This window comes from Lampetra planeri, chromosome 63 (assembly GCF_965212315.1).
Source record: "Lampetra planeri chromosome 63, kcLamPlan1.2.h2, whole genome shotgun sequence".
NCBI lineage: Eukaryota > Metazoa > Chordata > Hyperoartia > Petromyzontiformes > Petromyzontidae > Lampetra > Lampetra planeri.
Genome location: NC_136169.1, coordinates 4,083,991 through 4,097,959, shown reverse-complemented (window position 1 = coordinate 4,097,959; position 13,969 = coordinate 4,083,991). Strand labels below are relative to the sequence as shown.

General features: G+C 51.3%; 1 protein-coding gene across 3 annotated transcripts; it reads right to left on the bottom strand.

The window, feature by feature from the left end:
• Nucleotides 1-1,749: 1,749 nt before the first annotated feature.
• On the bottom strand, nucleotides 1,750-13,963 carry LOC144736929 (uncharacterized). 3 transcript variants are annotated; one of them, XM_078619620.1, is made up of 6 exons: nucleotides 11,702-13,963; nucleotides 10,582-10,637; nucleotides 9,496-10,047; nucleotides 8,058-8,219; nucleotides 7,512-7,556; nucleotides 1,750-4,555 (listed from the first exon to the last, which is right to left on the bottom strand). In XM_078619620.1, exons 1-6 carry the CDS (start codon nucleotides 13,953-13,955, stop codon nucleotides 4,541-4,543), a joined length of 3,084 nt encoding a protein of 1,027 aa, XP_078475746.1. In that variant the 5' UTR covers nucleotides 13,956-13,963; the 3' UTR covers nucleotides 1,750-4,540. The 3 variants fall into 3 exon arrangements, with proteins under 3 accessions (XP_078475746.1, XP_078475747.1, XP_078475749.1); XM_078619621.1 differs by having other exon boundaries at nucleotides 8,058-8,210; XM_078619623.1 differs by lacking the exon at nucleotides 8,058-8,219.
• Between the last annotated feature and the right edge of the window lie 6 nt (nucleotides 13,964-13,969).

Genomic DNA, 13,969 nt, shown 5'->3' with positions numbered 1-13,969 from the left:
CACCACTCTCTACCACACCACCACTCCTCACCACCACCACCCCCTACCACACCACCACCACCAGCACTACCTCACCACCTCCACTGCCTACCTCGCCACGACCACCACCACCCCCACTCCCTACCACACCACCAGCACTACCACACCACCACCACCAGCACTACCTCACCACCACTCCCTACCACACCACCACTGCCTACCTCACCACCACCCCCACTCCCTACCACCCCACCGGGCAGGTTGTGCTGCCCGCACCTCCCCCCCCCACCCCCGTGCTGCGCTGCTGCTGCTGCCCGGTGTCGGCCGCCTCAGCCGCGGCTGCCCCCGCTGCCTCGCCTCAACATGGACGAGAGACGCCCTCGACCCTCTCCGCCTCCTCCTGCTGCTGCTGCTGCGACTGCTGCTCCCCTCCCGCCTCCTCCTCCTCCTCTGCTGCTTCTTCTTCTTCAGCCGCCGCCGCGGTGACGTCACCTCGCTACCCCGCCAACACGGGCGGCCATCTTGGGTAGGGGGGGGGGACGGAGCCATGTTGGTACGGTGACGTGGGCACCGCCTCCCCCTCTCTCACACCCCCCCCCGCCCATTCCCCCCGCCTCTCTCCCCCCCGCCCATCTCGTCCCCCCCATGCCCATCTCCCCGCCCTAGCCCGCAACTGCCCACCGCCACGGGCGGCCATCTTGGGTAGGGACGAGCCGGACAGCTCAGTGCCCCATGTTGGTCCGGTGAAGTAGGACCCCCTCCCCGCCAGCCAACCATGTTGGGTAGGGAGGCGGACAGCTCGGAGCCATGTTGGTACGGTGACGTAAGCCCCGCCCCTGCACAACCCAGGTGGCCATATTGGGTAGGGGGAGAGCCGGACAGCCCGGCACATGTTGGTCCGGTAACTTAGGCAGATTGTTATTGCGAGACTGACCATTTTGAGCACAATTACAAAATCAAGACGCACAAAACAGATATAGGGTGGCTATAGTAACTCGTATATAAACTAATCTGTCAAAATACAATTTGCTAGTGACGTTATCATAAAGAATCGACGGTGCAGCATGTGATTTAAAATAATCAATAAAGCGATGGAATTCCGGTTATTTGACGCATGATCTATCAACTGCTGGATGTAGGTCTCCCCAGGCAGCCGACACCTCCCACCGTTGCTGTTCTTGACGCAACCCACTCTGCCCCCCGCCCTGCTAAGACGGGCAATGGAGTGCCGTGCGTCGATTTCATGTCCTGGATAAATTAAAAACGAAAGCAAACGTTGAGGGGTGTGCGTCTTATAATCCGGTGTGAACATGCCGTGTTTCTATACAAGTTTGGGGTGGTGCGTCTTACATTCTGTACCGGCTTAGAATCCGGAGATAACGGTAACAACGCGATTTCAAATGTTATTTTTGGGATATTTCCTGCACGCGATGATGCGCTGACAATGCTGCAAAGCCAAACAACTTCACACAGTAATCTTCTTGGTTCTTTCGGTAAAGTCACGTAGAATGGAAATAATAAATTAAAACATAAAATAATTCTCACGTTTCGGCCACAACGCAAGCAGCCGTCCTCAGGTGAAGACGGTGTCTCCCCGACAGACCTGGTCTTCACCTGAGGACGGCTGCTTGCGTTGTGGCCGAAACGTCGTGAGAATTATTTTATTTTTATTATTTCCATTCTACGCGACTTTACCGAAAGAACCAAGATGAATCCCTGCAGTCACGAAAGCTTTAAATCGAAATTTCACGCAGTAAATTCAGTCGGGGGTTTTTCTTTTTCAAATAACTTTTTATTTCAATTTTACTTCTCACTATACATTTTCCAACGCCGTTCGAGTTATTACCTTAGCTCTGCTATCATTTCCGTTCAAGAACCAGATGATTGGTTTAATTAGAGAGCACCACCGGGACAACAAAGGGTTTGGTGGGACCCAGATGCGAGCTCCTGCCACAGCCTCCAACCGCTCAAGATGGGATGAGCACCAACTCACTCACTCCCCCCGTTAGTTCATCAAGAATCTTTAATTCAACTATCCCCATACGTAGTTTGTATTGTTACCTCTTTGTGTAGAATTTTCATTTTTTTTGTGTTTCACTATTAATATTATGGCCCCGTTGGGTGGCGGCGGATTGTGGCAGATTTGCCGTCGGGTGTTGAAGCAAAAATGACATGGACTTGAAAATTTTAAATCGCCAGACACGAAGAGATGATATCCACTGGGACACGTTGGAGCCGCTTAAAAGTGGGCCTCGCCAAGCGTAGCGGAGTTAATATCGACACCTCTCCACCTCACTATAATATATCCTCGTGTGATTCCCCAATCACTACCTACGCCCGGTATCGTTTCGCACACTGCAGGTGGATGATTCTTATACTGGCACCACCACACAGGCTGGAAGGCTCTTGGGATAAGGTTCACCAAGCCAGAGATACAGATTTACTGAATGAGCTTATAGCGCCAAGCGAGACGCATTCCCCTAAGGGATGTGCAGCGCAAGAGAGATGAAGACAAGAGTTAAGCAAGAGAGACATGAGAGACTAGAGGCACACAATTAAGCATATCCAATTGTTGCCAACCGTGAAGTTTAATCGAAGGTTTAAAAACAGTAAAACGGCCAAAACGAGAGGCTAATTTCAGACTGAGCGGAGGTCCCGGATGAGGAACCTTGAGAACAAATTAATGGGACTGATCATGGGTCCTTCAACAAGGTGTGGTGGGGGATCACTGATACTCAAAGCTCCCCCATCCACTTGCCGAACGATGATAAAATGCCGTTCCACTCGGGCACTCACCTTTTAAATCAAGTACAAAAATGAACAATTAAGTAAATCTGCAACAATGCCACGTTCCCTTCAACGGCCGGGCTATTCTCAACACAATCTGCCGCAAACGGTTATCGTCGAGACATTGACCGTTGACAGAGGCGTTCTGTAAAACCTGATAATCCACACGATCTCAAGAGTTAATAAAGCCGGAGTGGGCTTCTGTTAAGTGGAGAAAAGAAAAAAATAATTTATTGCGCGGCCATTCTGTGGGGGGAGACGTTACAATAAAACTACCAAAAAAATCGACTGTAAACATTCTAATGAAGCTAGCGAGCGTGGGTTGTCTTCACAAATAAACGGGAACTGCGTGGGGGTGGTTACGAGGCCTTTCCGGGGACACTGATCAAATTGTCGCGCGTGCCCGTCTCGGTCAACGTTTAGAGGAAGGTAAAGCCTGAACATGGCTGCGATTTTGCAAAGCAAGCCTGGGGCGACGTGTTGAACGCCCCCCCCACCCCCGCTACCAGGCTGGAGGTTTGCTCGTGGCAAACAAAAAAAAGGTTTTAAAGCCACGATCTGCAGTGGCACCGCCACTCCCCAGCACGACTTGCAGTGCATTGTAGGAGCCGGCACGAGAGCCACACAACCACGTGTGCTAGTGCAATTGTGGGATCCAGCCATGTTAAAGCAATGGAAGTTTGCGCATGCCATGGGATTAGTTTTTTTTTAAACGCAAAAATGAACTCTTGGTCCAGAAAGGTGAACCACTGTCGCCTCTCTCTTGCTTTTATTTACAAGGAGCGCATTTTGACCGTCACGTCGCTGCGAACCAATCGCCGATTCGTAGCCAAAGCAAAAAGGGCACCAGACTCGTGTTTAGTCGGCGGGAGGGAACGACGCAGCGTTTGGCAGAACGCCGCGGCGTTATGAACCCCGGCGACTCCGAACTTGATTCTCGGTGGTGGCCAACAACCCCCGTACGGACGGACCGACTGGTAAGCCCCACGACCGACGCGACACGTGGGGAGGAGGGTGGGTATTCGTCTGTGAGTGGATTGATAAAAAGGGGGAGGAGAGGGCTGTAAACACAACTCGGCGCGAGCGCGCGCGTTTCAAGCTGCGTCTACCCGTCAAGCAAGTCAGTCAGGACGATGGGCTCGGTACGGATAACCCTTACAAGAGGGGGGGACGCGCTTCCGTCGATTAGACGAAATAACATTCCAAGTGCCTCCCCCCCCCCTCCACCCGCCGCTGAACTCAAAACGAGCGGCAGCGATGGGCAACCGCTCATGGGCACTGCCAGCCCAGATCCACAGGTCGAAATTCCACATTCATCGGGCTTGAGGGCCAGTCTCTTGATATAACAAGCACTGCTGTGTATATTCTACAGAGTGGTGCTATACTCACTTCATTGATCCAAGGGGTGATGATTTGACAAAGATGAAGAATTAAACCCCCCAAATGGGATTTGTGATTCGCAACTGTTTTGCTTGCGAGTTTAACTTTTTTTTTTCTTTACCACGGCAACCGCGTGACCAAGAACTTTGCGTCTGTTTCACGAGATATCATTTGTGGCGTCCATCTGACTCGCTCTCCCAGGAGTGGCAATGATTTGTGTGCTCCACCCTGACTGTTGGGTGGCAGGCTGAAATAGCCATCTTGCTACTAAATTACAAAGAGCAGGTTTGTACAGGGCCACGAGACGTTTTAAAAAAAAAACTGAAATATAACAAAAAGTTAAATGTATCTTGTCGGGAATAAAAAAAAAATGTGCTCCACAGTTGTCCACTTCTTACTTGTAGCAGATCTGAAAAGTGAAAGAATGGAGAGAAACACAATGGTTAAGAAGCGGTGAGCATGTGATGCGACTTAATGGACTAATTTATTTGCAGTGATAACTTTTTTGATGCGTGTTGCCTATCGTTTTCAGTGCCATTCCTTTGCTTTTTCAATTTATTTTCTGACAGTTTTCATTTGCTCGGCAGCCACTATAAATAATAGGACGTGGCACTCGTATATAATCAACATACAGCGTTGTGAGATGCAATTAGCATGAACGTCTCGATATAAAATGTAATTTGAATCATATTTGTTGGTAAAACTGTTACGTTGTTTATATAGCATGGTTTTAGTACTTTTTAGAGGGGCTTGGTTTGGCCCGATTTTTTTTTTAGTATATATTTATACTTACTTTTTTAATCTGTATTGTATTTTGATTGTTATTGGGATCAAACATAGAAATATAATTTTTTGCACTTTCCGTACGCAGCATGGACGGGTTGTGCTTTTTCTGTAGGATTTTATTGTCTACGAATGTGATGTTCAGATTTGTGTACAATACATTTTAGGTGTATCTTGTAATTTTATTGCTTGTTGCGGTTGAACCCAAATCAAGAGCCGAATGGCTCACAGGGTAAATCCTAATAAATTAAACTGAAACTGGAGGTCTACATTCTAACATGGCAGAGCAGGTGGGAAAGTGATTACCACAAACTACAACATCGGCCTGTTGCTCTTAAACTAGTCCTGAATACCTCCAAAATCAAGGTGCTATGCTTCTCACCAGGACTAAAGCAGGAGTTATTTTTCCCCAATTACATTCCTTAAATAATTATCAAAGAGGAAGTCGAGATCTATAAGTATCTTGGGGTCATCTTTGATTCAAAACAGAATTTTCAAGATCACATTGATTATTATTGGTAAAAAGACAAAGTTAAAAATTGTTTTTCTGTATCGACACAAGCACTGCTTCCCCCCTATGTTCCGTTTGGAATTGATCAAAGCTACCACACTTCCTCTACTTGATTACTGTGACATCGTGTATGAATCAGCCATCCAGTACTGTACTGAAGAAGCTTGACCCAATTTATCACTCGGCCTTAAGATTTGCATTGAACTGCCCATATAGGACCCACCACTGCGATCTCTACATTGGGTCAAACTTAACATCTCTGAATGATCGACGGCTTGTGCATCAGATCGTATTTATTCACGATGTACTTACAACAAAATCAGCAGACTACCTGCTGGATCGCCTCACTGTTTCGAAGAACAAATGTGACCTAAGGTCCTCACTCATTTACCAGCTTCACATTCCTTATTGGCGTACAAATACTGAAGAAAGGGCCTTTGCTGTTGATGCCCCCAGGGTCTGGAATGATATTGCCAATAAACTGCAACTTGGAGAGAATAGAACAAGCCAAAAATGGCTGTGTGTCCCGCGCATGACGTCACTCCAGGCGGCCTCCCCTCATTAGTATTCGTATATTCCTGGATTTTTAAATCCTTTATATTAAGTTCGCTTGCTTGCGCGCTTACGACCGTGCAAATCTTTCGGTCGTTTTTTAACCCACTTCCCGTGATCCCATCGAGCTGACATTTTGCACACAGACTCGTTGTGCGTGATCATTTATTTTCGTGAATTTTTTTTCTCCAAAATTTGCAACATTTTAGGAAATGTTTTTTATATTTAATTACCAATTGCTTAATGCTGGCAGGCAATCATCTGACCCATAGGTGGCAGCCATCTCAAGCCAGAGGACGAGAGGACTCTAGCCGCCCGTTTCAAAGACCAATGTGGGCTGGCACGCATATAAAGGATTTATAGTGAAAAACTTTGTTTTTACGGGTTAATTAAATCCTTTATTTAACTAACCCAGAAGGTCGAGCAGCTATGATATTTTTTTCACGCAAATTCGATTTTACGTATCTTTATAGAAAGTGAAGGAAATAAATAATTATAGTGCTACTGTGACATCACACCAGGTGTTTTATGGCTTAGTTGCGTGTGACAACCACTGCCATTAATGCAGTGCTGCGGTCAAATGCTGTGAGGTGTTTGACAACTTCCTTTTGTGCAACATTCACTGCCATTAATACAGTGCTCCAGTGATATGCAGTGAAGTGTTTGATGACATTATTTTTTTCAATATTCCCTGCAATTACATTTAGACAATATAAAATTGTACTCAATTTATTCGTAACTCTAATTCTTCTCTTTGGTCTTCGTTCTTTGCTAAGTTACTTCAGACAGTATCAGCACTCTACTTTCTTCACTCTTCACTATCAAGCGTCCATCGGTGAAGATACATTTGTCAGTTAACAGTTTCAGGTGATTTGAAAACAGTGCCAAAGTTACGGGTTTTTTAAAATGTCCAGCTACAGATCTTGTTGGCCTTTGCAACCAAGGTGAAATCGTCTTCACCCCGAGACTCGACCCAGCCACAAGCGATGTCACTCTTCCTTTCGTACTGAAACGACGACAAATTACGATAATTCCTGCGTATGCAATGACGATCAACAAGTGAGACTTTTGAAAATTTGGGTATTTATCTCAATTTTCTCCCAGGGCCAGTTGTACGTGTCTCTGTCTAGATCTAAATATCCTCAGCGGATCAAAGTGTTCATCAAGGATAGCCCAACTGCAGGGAAACCTTTTGAAAAGTGATAATATTGTATACCGACAAATCTTCCAAGGTCCTTAATTGAATTAAATAAGTTAAGAAAATTTTCTTTGTGCTAAATTTCCTAATAAAATTATCAATCACACAATAAAACGTTAATCTACATCTTTAATATTACAGATTCCGTCCAAGGACGGGCTAACAAGCTAGTCTAATATATTAATCATATGCGGGAAATGGCGACGGCTTGCGGAAGCCTTCAATCCAGCAGTGGATTGACGATGTGCAAGGTTGTTGGGCTTGTGTCTGTGTGTGTGTCTGTGTGTGTGTGTGTGTCTGTGTGTGTGCGCAGGACCTCACCTGTGGTACATACGAGTCCTTGTCCGGCCTCTTGTAATGGACGTACTGCAAAAATAAATGGACAAGGCACAAGCGCGACCATTAACGTCGCGCCACTGGAGAAGCACACACGCGGCCACTCGCGCCTGCTATGATATTAATATCGCCTGCTACTATTGGACGCAACCGGGAATATGTAACGCAAAGTTGTTGAGCAATTTTTGCGATTTAAAGCTTTCGTGACTGCATGAATTCATATTCTTGGTTCTTTCGGTAAAGTCACGTAGAAGAGAAATAATAAAATAATAATAATACATAAGATAAAATTCTCACGACGTTTCGGCCACAACGCAAGCAGCCGTCCTCGGGTGAAGAACAGGGCTGTCGGAAAGACAGCGTCCTAATGAACACTGCTAAGCTTGGCAGCGTATTTTTTTTGTTGAGCAATATCGTGGACAAAGATATTGCTCAACAAAAGTGCCACAGAGGAAAGGGTTGGTTGGAGCGTGGGAGACTGTGTGGGTCGTAGCGGCAAGCGCGTGCGAAGAAACGCTCGTTCCTACGTACGTGAGTGACCGTGTACTCGTCAGACTTGTCCTTGATCTTGAAAGGGTGATGGATGCCCTCCGTACTCTGCGGGATCGTCTCCTCGTCACCCTCATCGTCCGACGTCACGGGCACGTTTACTGGCTTGTCATCGTCCAGACTGTCCGCGATCATCTGGCAACGCTGCGATGGCAAAAACATCGCGCAGCTTACTACACCAGCTGCAGCATATGCTGCACTTGCACTACACTTCCTCTTCCACGCGGTTATTCCATTCATGTCGGGGATTGCGCTGTCTTTGCCAACCTGATCCACGCTGCCCTGTCCTGCGCCATCTCTCTTTCCGCTCCTCGGGCCACCGTGTCCCATCGCACCACATCGCCCCACCACTTTTGATGCCTTCCCCTTGATCTATTTCCTTCCACTTGCATCACTTGCACCTTCTGACCTTTTCCTGGTGTTTCTCAACATGACCACAGCACAGCCTTTTCTCTCTCATCTTCTCTGCGATTTCTACCACTTCATTTCTCACGCCCCTGTCCTTCCTTGTTCAAACCAACATCCACCGCAACATCCTCATCTCTGCGACTGCCGTAGCTTGGTCCTCCCTCGTTCTTGTGCACCAGCCCTCAGCCCCATACAACAGCACCAGCCTCACCCTTCACCCAAACTGGGACCCTCTTATAACACACCACACCAGGCCTCTCTCGCCATTTCAGCCATCCAGCCCTTGTTCTTATTCTCAACTCTCCTTCCAGTGATCCATCGGAACCACACTGTTGCACCCTTGAACTCGTTCCTCTTCATTAACTGGTCACTAACAATTTACAATCCTCCTTCTGCATTATTGACTTTGCAATTTGCCACCATGTACTCTCTCTTTGTCCAACTGATCATCAACCTATTCCCTTCAATATTTTGTAACCATATCTTCAAATCATCTTCCACTACCCCCCTGCTTTCACCGCATAGCACAATATCGTCTACAAACAGCATCCACCAGGGGGCTTCCTCTGAATATCTGCGTGCCCAACATGCACTACACAGTCCTCCCTAACTTGGAGCAGAGGCTGCGGTAAGCCTTCTCATTCTTCTACGTGGGGAGCTGTAAACGGTGGGAGTGGGCCTGTCGTTTTCTCGCAGCGAGCCGGAACACCTCCTCCTCCTCTGCCAGCCAGGGTCTCTGGGGAGGTCCGGACCGTGTACCCAATGCAGCCATTGAAGCTGCATAAGCCACAGTCATGAACCTCGACCTTTCCCCTCGCCATCATGAGGGAGGATTGATGCCAACCCCAGCTCAGAGCATTGATGAAAATCTCACTTGCAACTTTCATCAGCCAACCAAGACCAGGCTATTGTGATGCATCACGCATGCGACACATCACACACGCAACACACCACTCTCTCCACGACACCCACAGACAGCTCGCACGTCGTGCAGGCACGCACGCACGCTCACCTGCGTCAACTCTTGTATCGTGTTCATCATGTGGTCCTTGTTCACTCCGGCCACCACTGCTCGTAGCTTCTCAAAGTCCGGCTGGTTGTTGTTGCCGCCGCCACCGCCGCCGCCGCCGCCGCCGCCACCACCCATACTGCTCATACTGCTCATACTGCTCATAGTGCCCATACCGCACATGCCGGCCATGCTGGCCATGCCGGCCATGTTGGCAATGTTGGCCATACTGGCCATGTTGCCCATCCCGCCCATCCCGCCCATGCCACCCATGCCGCCCATCCCGCCCATGCCGCCGTGACCGAACATGGCCGCGAACGGGAAGGGGTTGCCCATTCCTGTTCCTCCGCCGCCACCACCCATGTGGCCGGTGGGCAGCGCCTGCTGGTTGGCGAGCTGGATGGCGAGCGCCGCCAGGGGGATCGGCGTGGGAGGGGAATTGGGCGACGGCTGGTACGGCTGCTGAGGTGGCGGCGGAGGCGGCGGCGGCTGGTTCATGATGAGCGGCAAGAGCGCCGCAGCCGGTCCGATGGAGTTCATGATGCCCACGCTCACCTTGTAGCGTGAAAGGGGGTGGGGGGGGGATAGGGCGGGCAGATTCACGAGATTTATTTGAGTTAATTTCCCCCCACGGCACGCGATTAAGAATCCATTCGGATCTCTCGAAGGGCGACCCCCCCGTCTTGTTTGAGAACGGCCCACGAAAGCGAAAGTCACAGAGCTACCTCCGAGATCCCGTCAAGTGTCCTCTGGTCTAGGCAGCGATAGGAGAGGGGGGGGGGCTGTATTTCCCCCCGTGCCCGCTCTTTCAAACGAGAGTACCGTTTGTCTCATGACAGTCAAGCCGATATTTTAAAGTCTTAAAAGAGGTGGGGGAATTCGGCCAAATTAAGTGCATAACTGCAGCCCAGGCCATGCTTCCCTCACCACTGCCCGCACATAAACGTAACACGGCACCGGGGCCAACGCGCCTCCAAGTGTCACTCCTCTTACCCACCGTTCCTGGCCCCGACGACTTTCCCACCCGCAACTCTCACCGCTGCGGCACCGCTGGGGCAATAGCGGCGACGTGGCTTTGCTCATCCTCACCTTAGGGTTCACCACCGTCGAATTGGCCCGAGCAATCTCCAACAGCTGAGCTTTGTCTGCAGACACCCACACACAAACACACGACGACTTTAACTTCATGGTATTATTATTACTCTTCGTTTACCCAGGAAACCACCACAAAGTCACAACTCTTTTACAGGACGGTCCGGCCAAGTTTGCGAAGTAATCGAGCCAAAGTTGCCACGCGCGATCCCAAATTAGTAATTTGCTGGTAATTTTTCGGCATTGTGATGTTTGTACCAACACCAGTTACAATTTCGATTTCAAGCTTTCGTGACTGCAGGCATTCATCTTCTTGGTTCTTTCGGTAAAGTCACGTAGAAGGGAAATAATAAAATAATAAAAATAACACATAATAAAATAATTCTACGTGACTTTACCGAAAGAACCAAGAAGACCAGTTACAAAGTATGCTTATGCTTCAGCTGCGAGGAGGAATCCAGCATATCTGGAGGGAAACCAATACAGAAAGCTGTCCGAGTAGAACATTTTACCCAGGCCCTTCTTGGCGCGAGATGGGAGTTACCACCTGCGTGCGTCACCACCCAGACGAGATTCGCGGACCGCTAAAATCGCGGACAGCGAGTTCGTGAATAACGTGGGGATACTGTACAACAGTAAAGAGTCAAAGAAGGCGATTTCCTGCTCTCATGAGCATTGATGCATTGGGTTCTCATGTCCTGTTCACAGCCCTGCGCAGAGCCAGTGGTGTAAGTTCCACAACCTAAGACAACAATTAGGTTCTTTGAAGCATCCCAAGCTGTCCTCCTTATGAGAAAAAAATGACTAAAGCATGATGCATATGCGTGCGTGGAACCTGTAACTCTTTCCAACAAGCATTGGTTTTAGATTGGCGTGGCTGGCTAACGTACTGTGCGAAAGAAGTTGGACATACATACGTCCAATTAATCGGTGGTGACGAAGCATTGCAAGTCACACGAGATGTTGTCCCGCGTAATAATGTCATCTTCCTGGCCGACAAGCGCCGGTTTCAAGGAAGCAAGACGCAGATTTACAACTGCCGCACGAACCCGCGTCGTTTGGACGATGAAACAAAACGGCACAACACCAGGGAAGCCCCCCCCGCACCCCAACTCACCCTCCTCGGAGAGGCGCAGCGGCGACAGGCTGGGCTCCCTCCTCCTCATCGGCGACCTCCGCCGTCGCATCCTGAAGGGGCTCACCCGAAACCCGCGCCGCGCCGGGCCCCGCGACCTCGACCGCGACTTGCGGCGCCCCTCCTGCGCCTTCTCCTCTCCCGCCGCCTTCTTCTCGGCGTCGCCGCCGGCGCCAGCGGCACCGCCGGCGTCGGTGGCGGCGGCCGCCTCCGTCGCCTTGCCGTCGCCCGCCTCTTTGTCGGACTTGTCACGCGAGTGCCGCCTTTTGCCTCCAGCAGCGTCGTCGTGCGACGCTCGCTTTGCCCCGCGGGAGCGCGAGCGCGCGGCGCGTCGCGTCCCTTCGCGGGGGGAGCGGGAGCGGCCCAGGCGCCGGCGTGCGATCGGCCCCCTCGAGCGCGAGCGAGACCTCCGGCGGAGTCCCCGGGACCGCGATCGCGACTTGCGCTTGGCGTCCCGCGACCGGGACACAGACCTCCGCTTGGCGTCCCGCGACCGGGACGCAGACCTCCGCTTGGCGTCGCGCGACCGGGACGCAGACCTCCGCTTGGCGTCGCGCGACCGGGATGCCGACCGCTTCTTCACCTCCCTCGATCGGGATCGAGATTTCCTCTTGGTTTCCCGGGATCTGGATCGGGATTTCTTCTTCACGTCACGAGAACGGGACGCCGATACCCTCTTGGCATCCCGGGATCGGGAGCGGGATTTGCGCTTGGTCTCCCGGGATCGGGATGCAGACCTCCTCTTGGCATCTCGCGTTCGAGACGCCGACCTCCTCTTGGCCTCCCGGGAGCGCGACCTCCGCCTCGCGTCCCGCGGCCGAGCGGCAGCCGCATCCTTGCGATCCCGAGAGCGCGAGCGGCTCCTGCGCTTCTTTTCAGCCGACTCCCTCCTCTTGCGGTCGCGGGAACGAGAGCGGCCCTTCGTGGCGTCGCTCCGATCGCCGGCACGGGCGGAGTCCGCCGGCGTCCTGTGCCTCGAGTCGGAGCGCGAACGCTTCCTCTGCACGGCCGCGCCGCGCGGGCTCGGCGACTCCTGACGCCGCTTGGGCGAGCAGCTGCCGGAGCCGGAGTCCCTCTTGCGTTTCTCGGCTTCCTTGCTCGTATCGGCAGCCTCTCCCGGAAGACGATCGTCCGTCGACGCCGTGGCGAGGTCAGACAATTTTGACTCCTCGGTATCGGAAGAATCTTTTGGTTCTTTGCAGACAGATACGGCTTCTGTGGTTTTAATCGGCGAAGTATCTTTAGGTGCTTCATCTTTCGAAAAGGAATTTTCTTCTTTTACGGTGGCATCATTTGACGCGCCTCCCACTGCCTTGTGTGGGTCCAAGGTGTCATCTTTTTCTCCGGCAAGTGGCTTCTTCACATCGTCGTTTCCGACGGAAATCTGAAGCTTCACATCCTCCGCTTTTCCCGCATTTCCTCCGCCATCATTTGCCGAGCCGTCACCGGGTTCCACCTTTATCGCCACATCATTTGCCACATCATTCGCCACAGCTTCCCCTACACTCGGCCGTTCCACACCAGCTTCCTCCGCTTCCGCCTTTACCATCTTCCCCACCACTTCAACTGCTCCCTCATCGGCGCGTTCAATCTTAAATCCCTCCACTTTGAGGCACTCCTTGCCGGGCGAGCGAGAACGAGAGCGAGCCTCCGCCTCGGCGCCCCTCTCCTCCGTGGATGCCTTCTTGCCACCGTCCGGCGAGGCGGAGCGGGACCTCCCGCCGCGGCCCGGCGACGCAGACCCGCTTCTCGCCTTCTGCTTGCGATCGCGCGACGCCGATCTGGACTTCGGCACTCGCTTGGCGCGATCGCGCGATGCCGATCTCGACTTGTGCTTACGACCGCGATCGCGCGATGCCGACCTCGATTTCACCGCTCTCTTTGTGCGGTCGCGCGACGCCGATCTCGACCTGTGCTTACGGTTGCGATCGCGAGATGGCGACCTGGATTTAACCCTCTTGCTGCGATCGCGAGATGGTGACCTGGATTTAACCCTCTTGCTGCGATCCCGAGATACAGACCTCGACCTGTGTTTACGATTGAAGTCGCGAGACGGCGTCTTGGATTTCGCCCTCCTGTTGCGATCGCGCGACGCAGACCTCGATTTCACTCTCCTGTTGCGATCCCGAGACAATGATCTTGACTTCTGCCTTCGGATGCGATCTCTCGACACCGACCTCGATTTCGCTCTCCTGTTGCGATCTCGCGACAAAGTCCTCGACTTCTGCCTCCGCATTCGATCCCGCGACA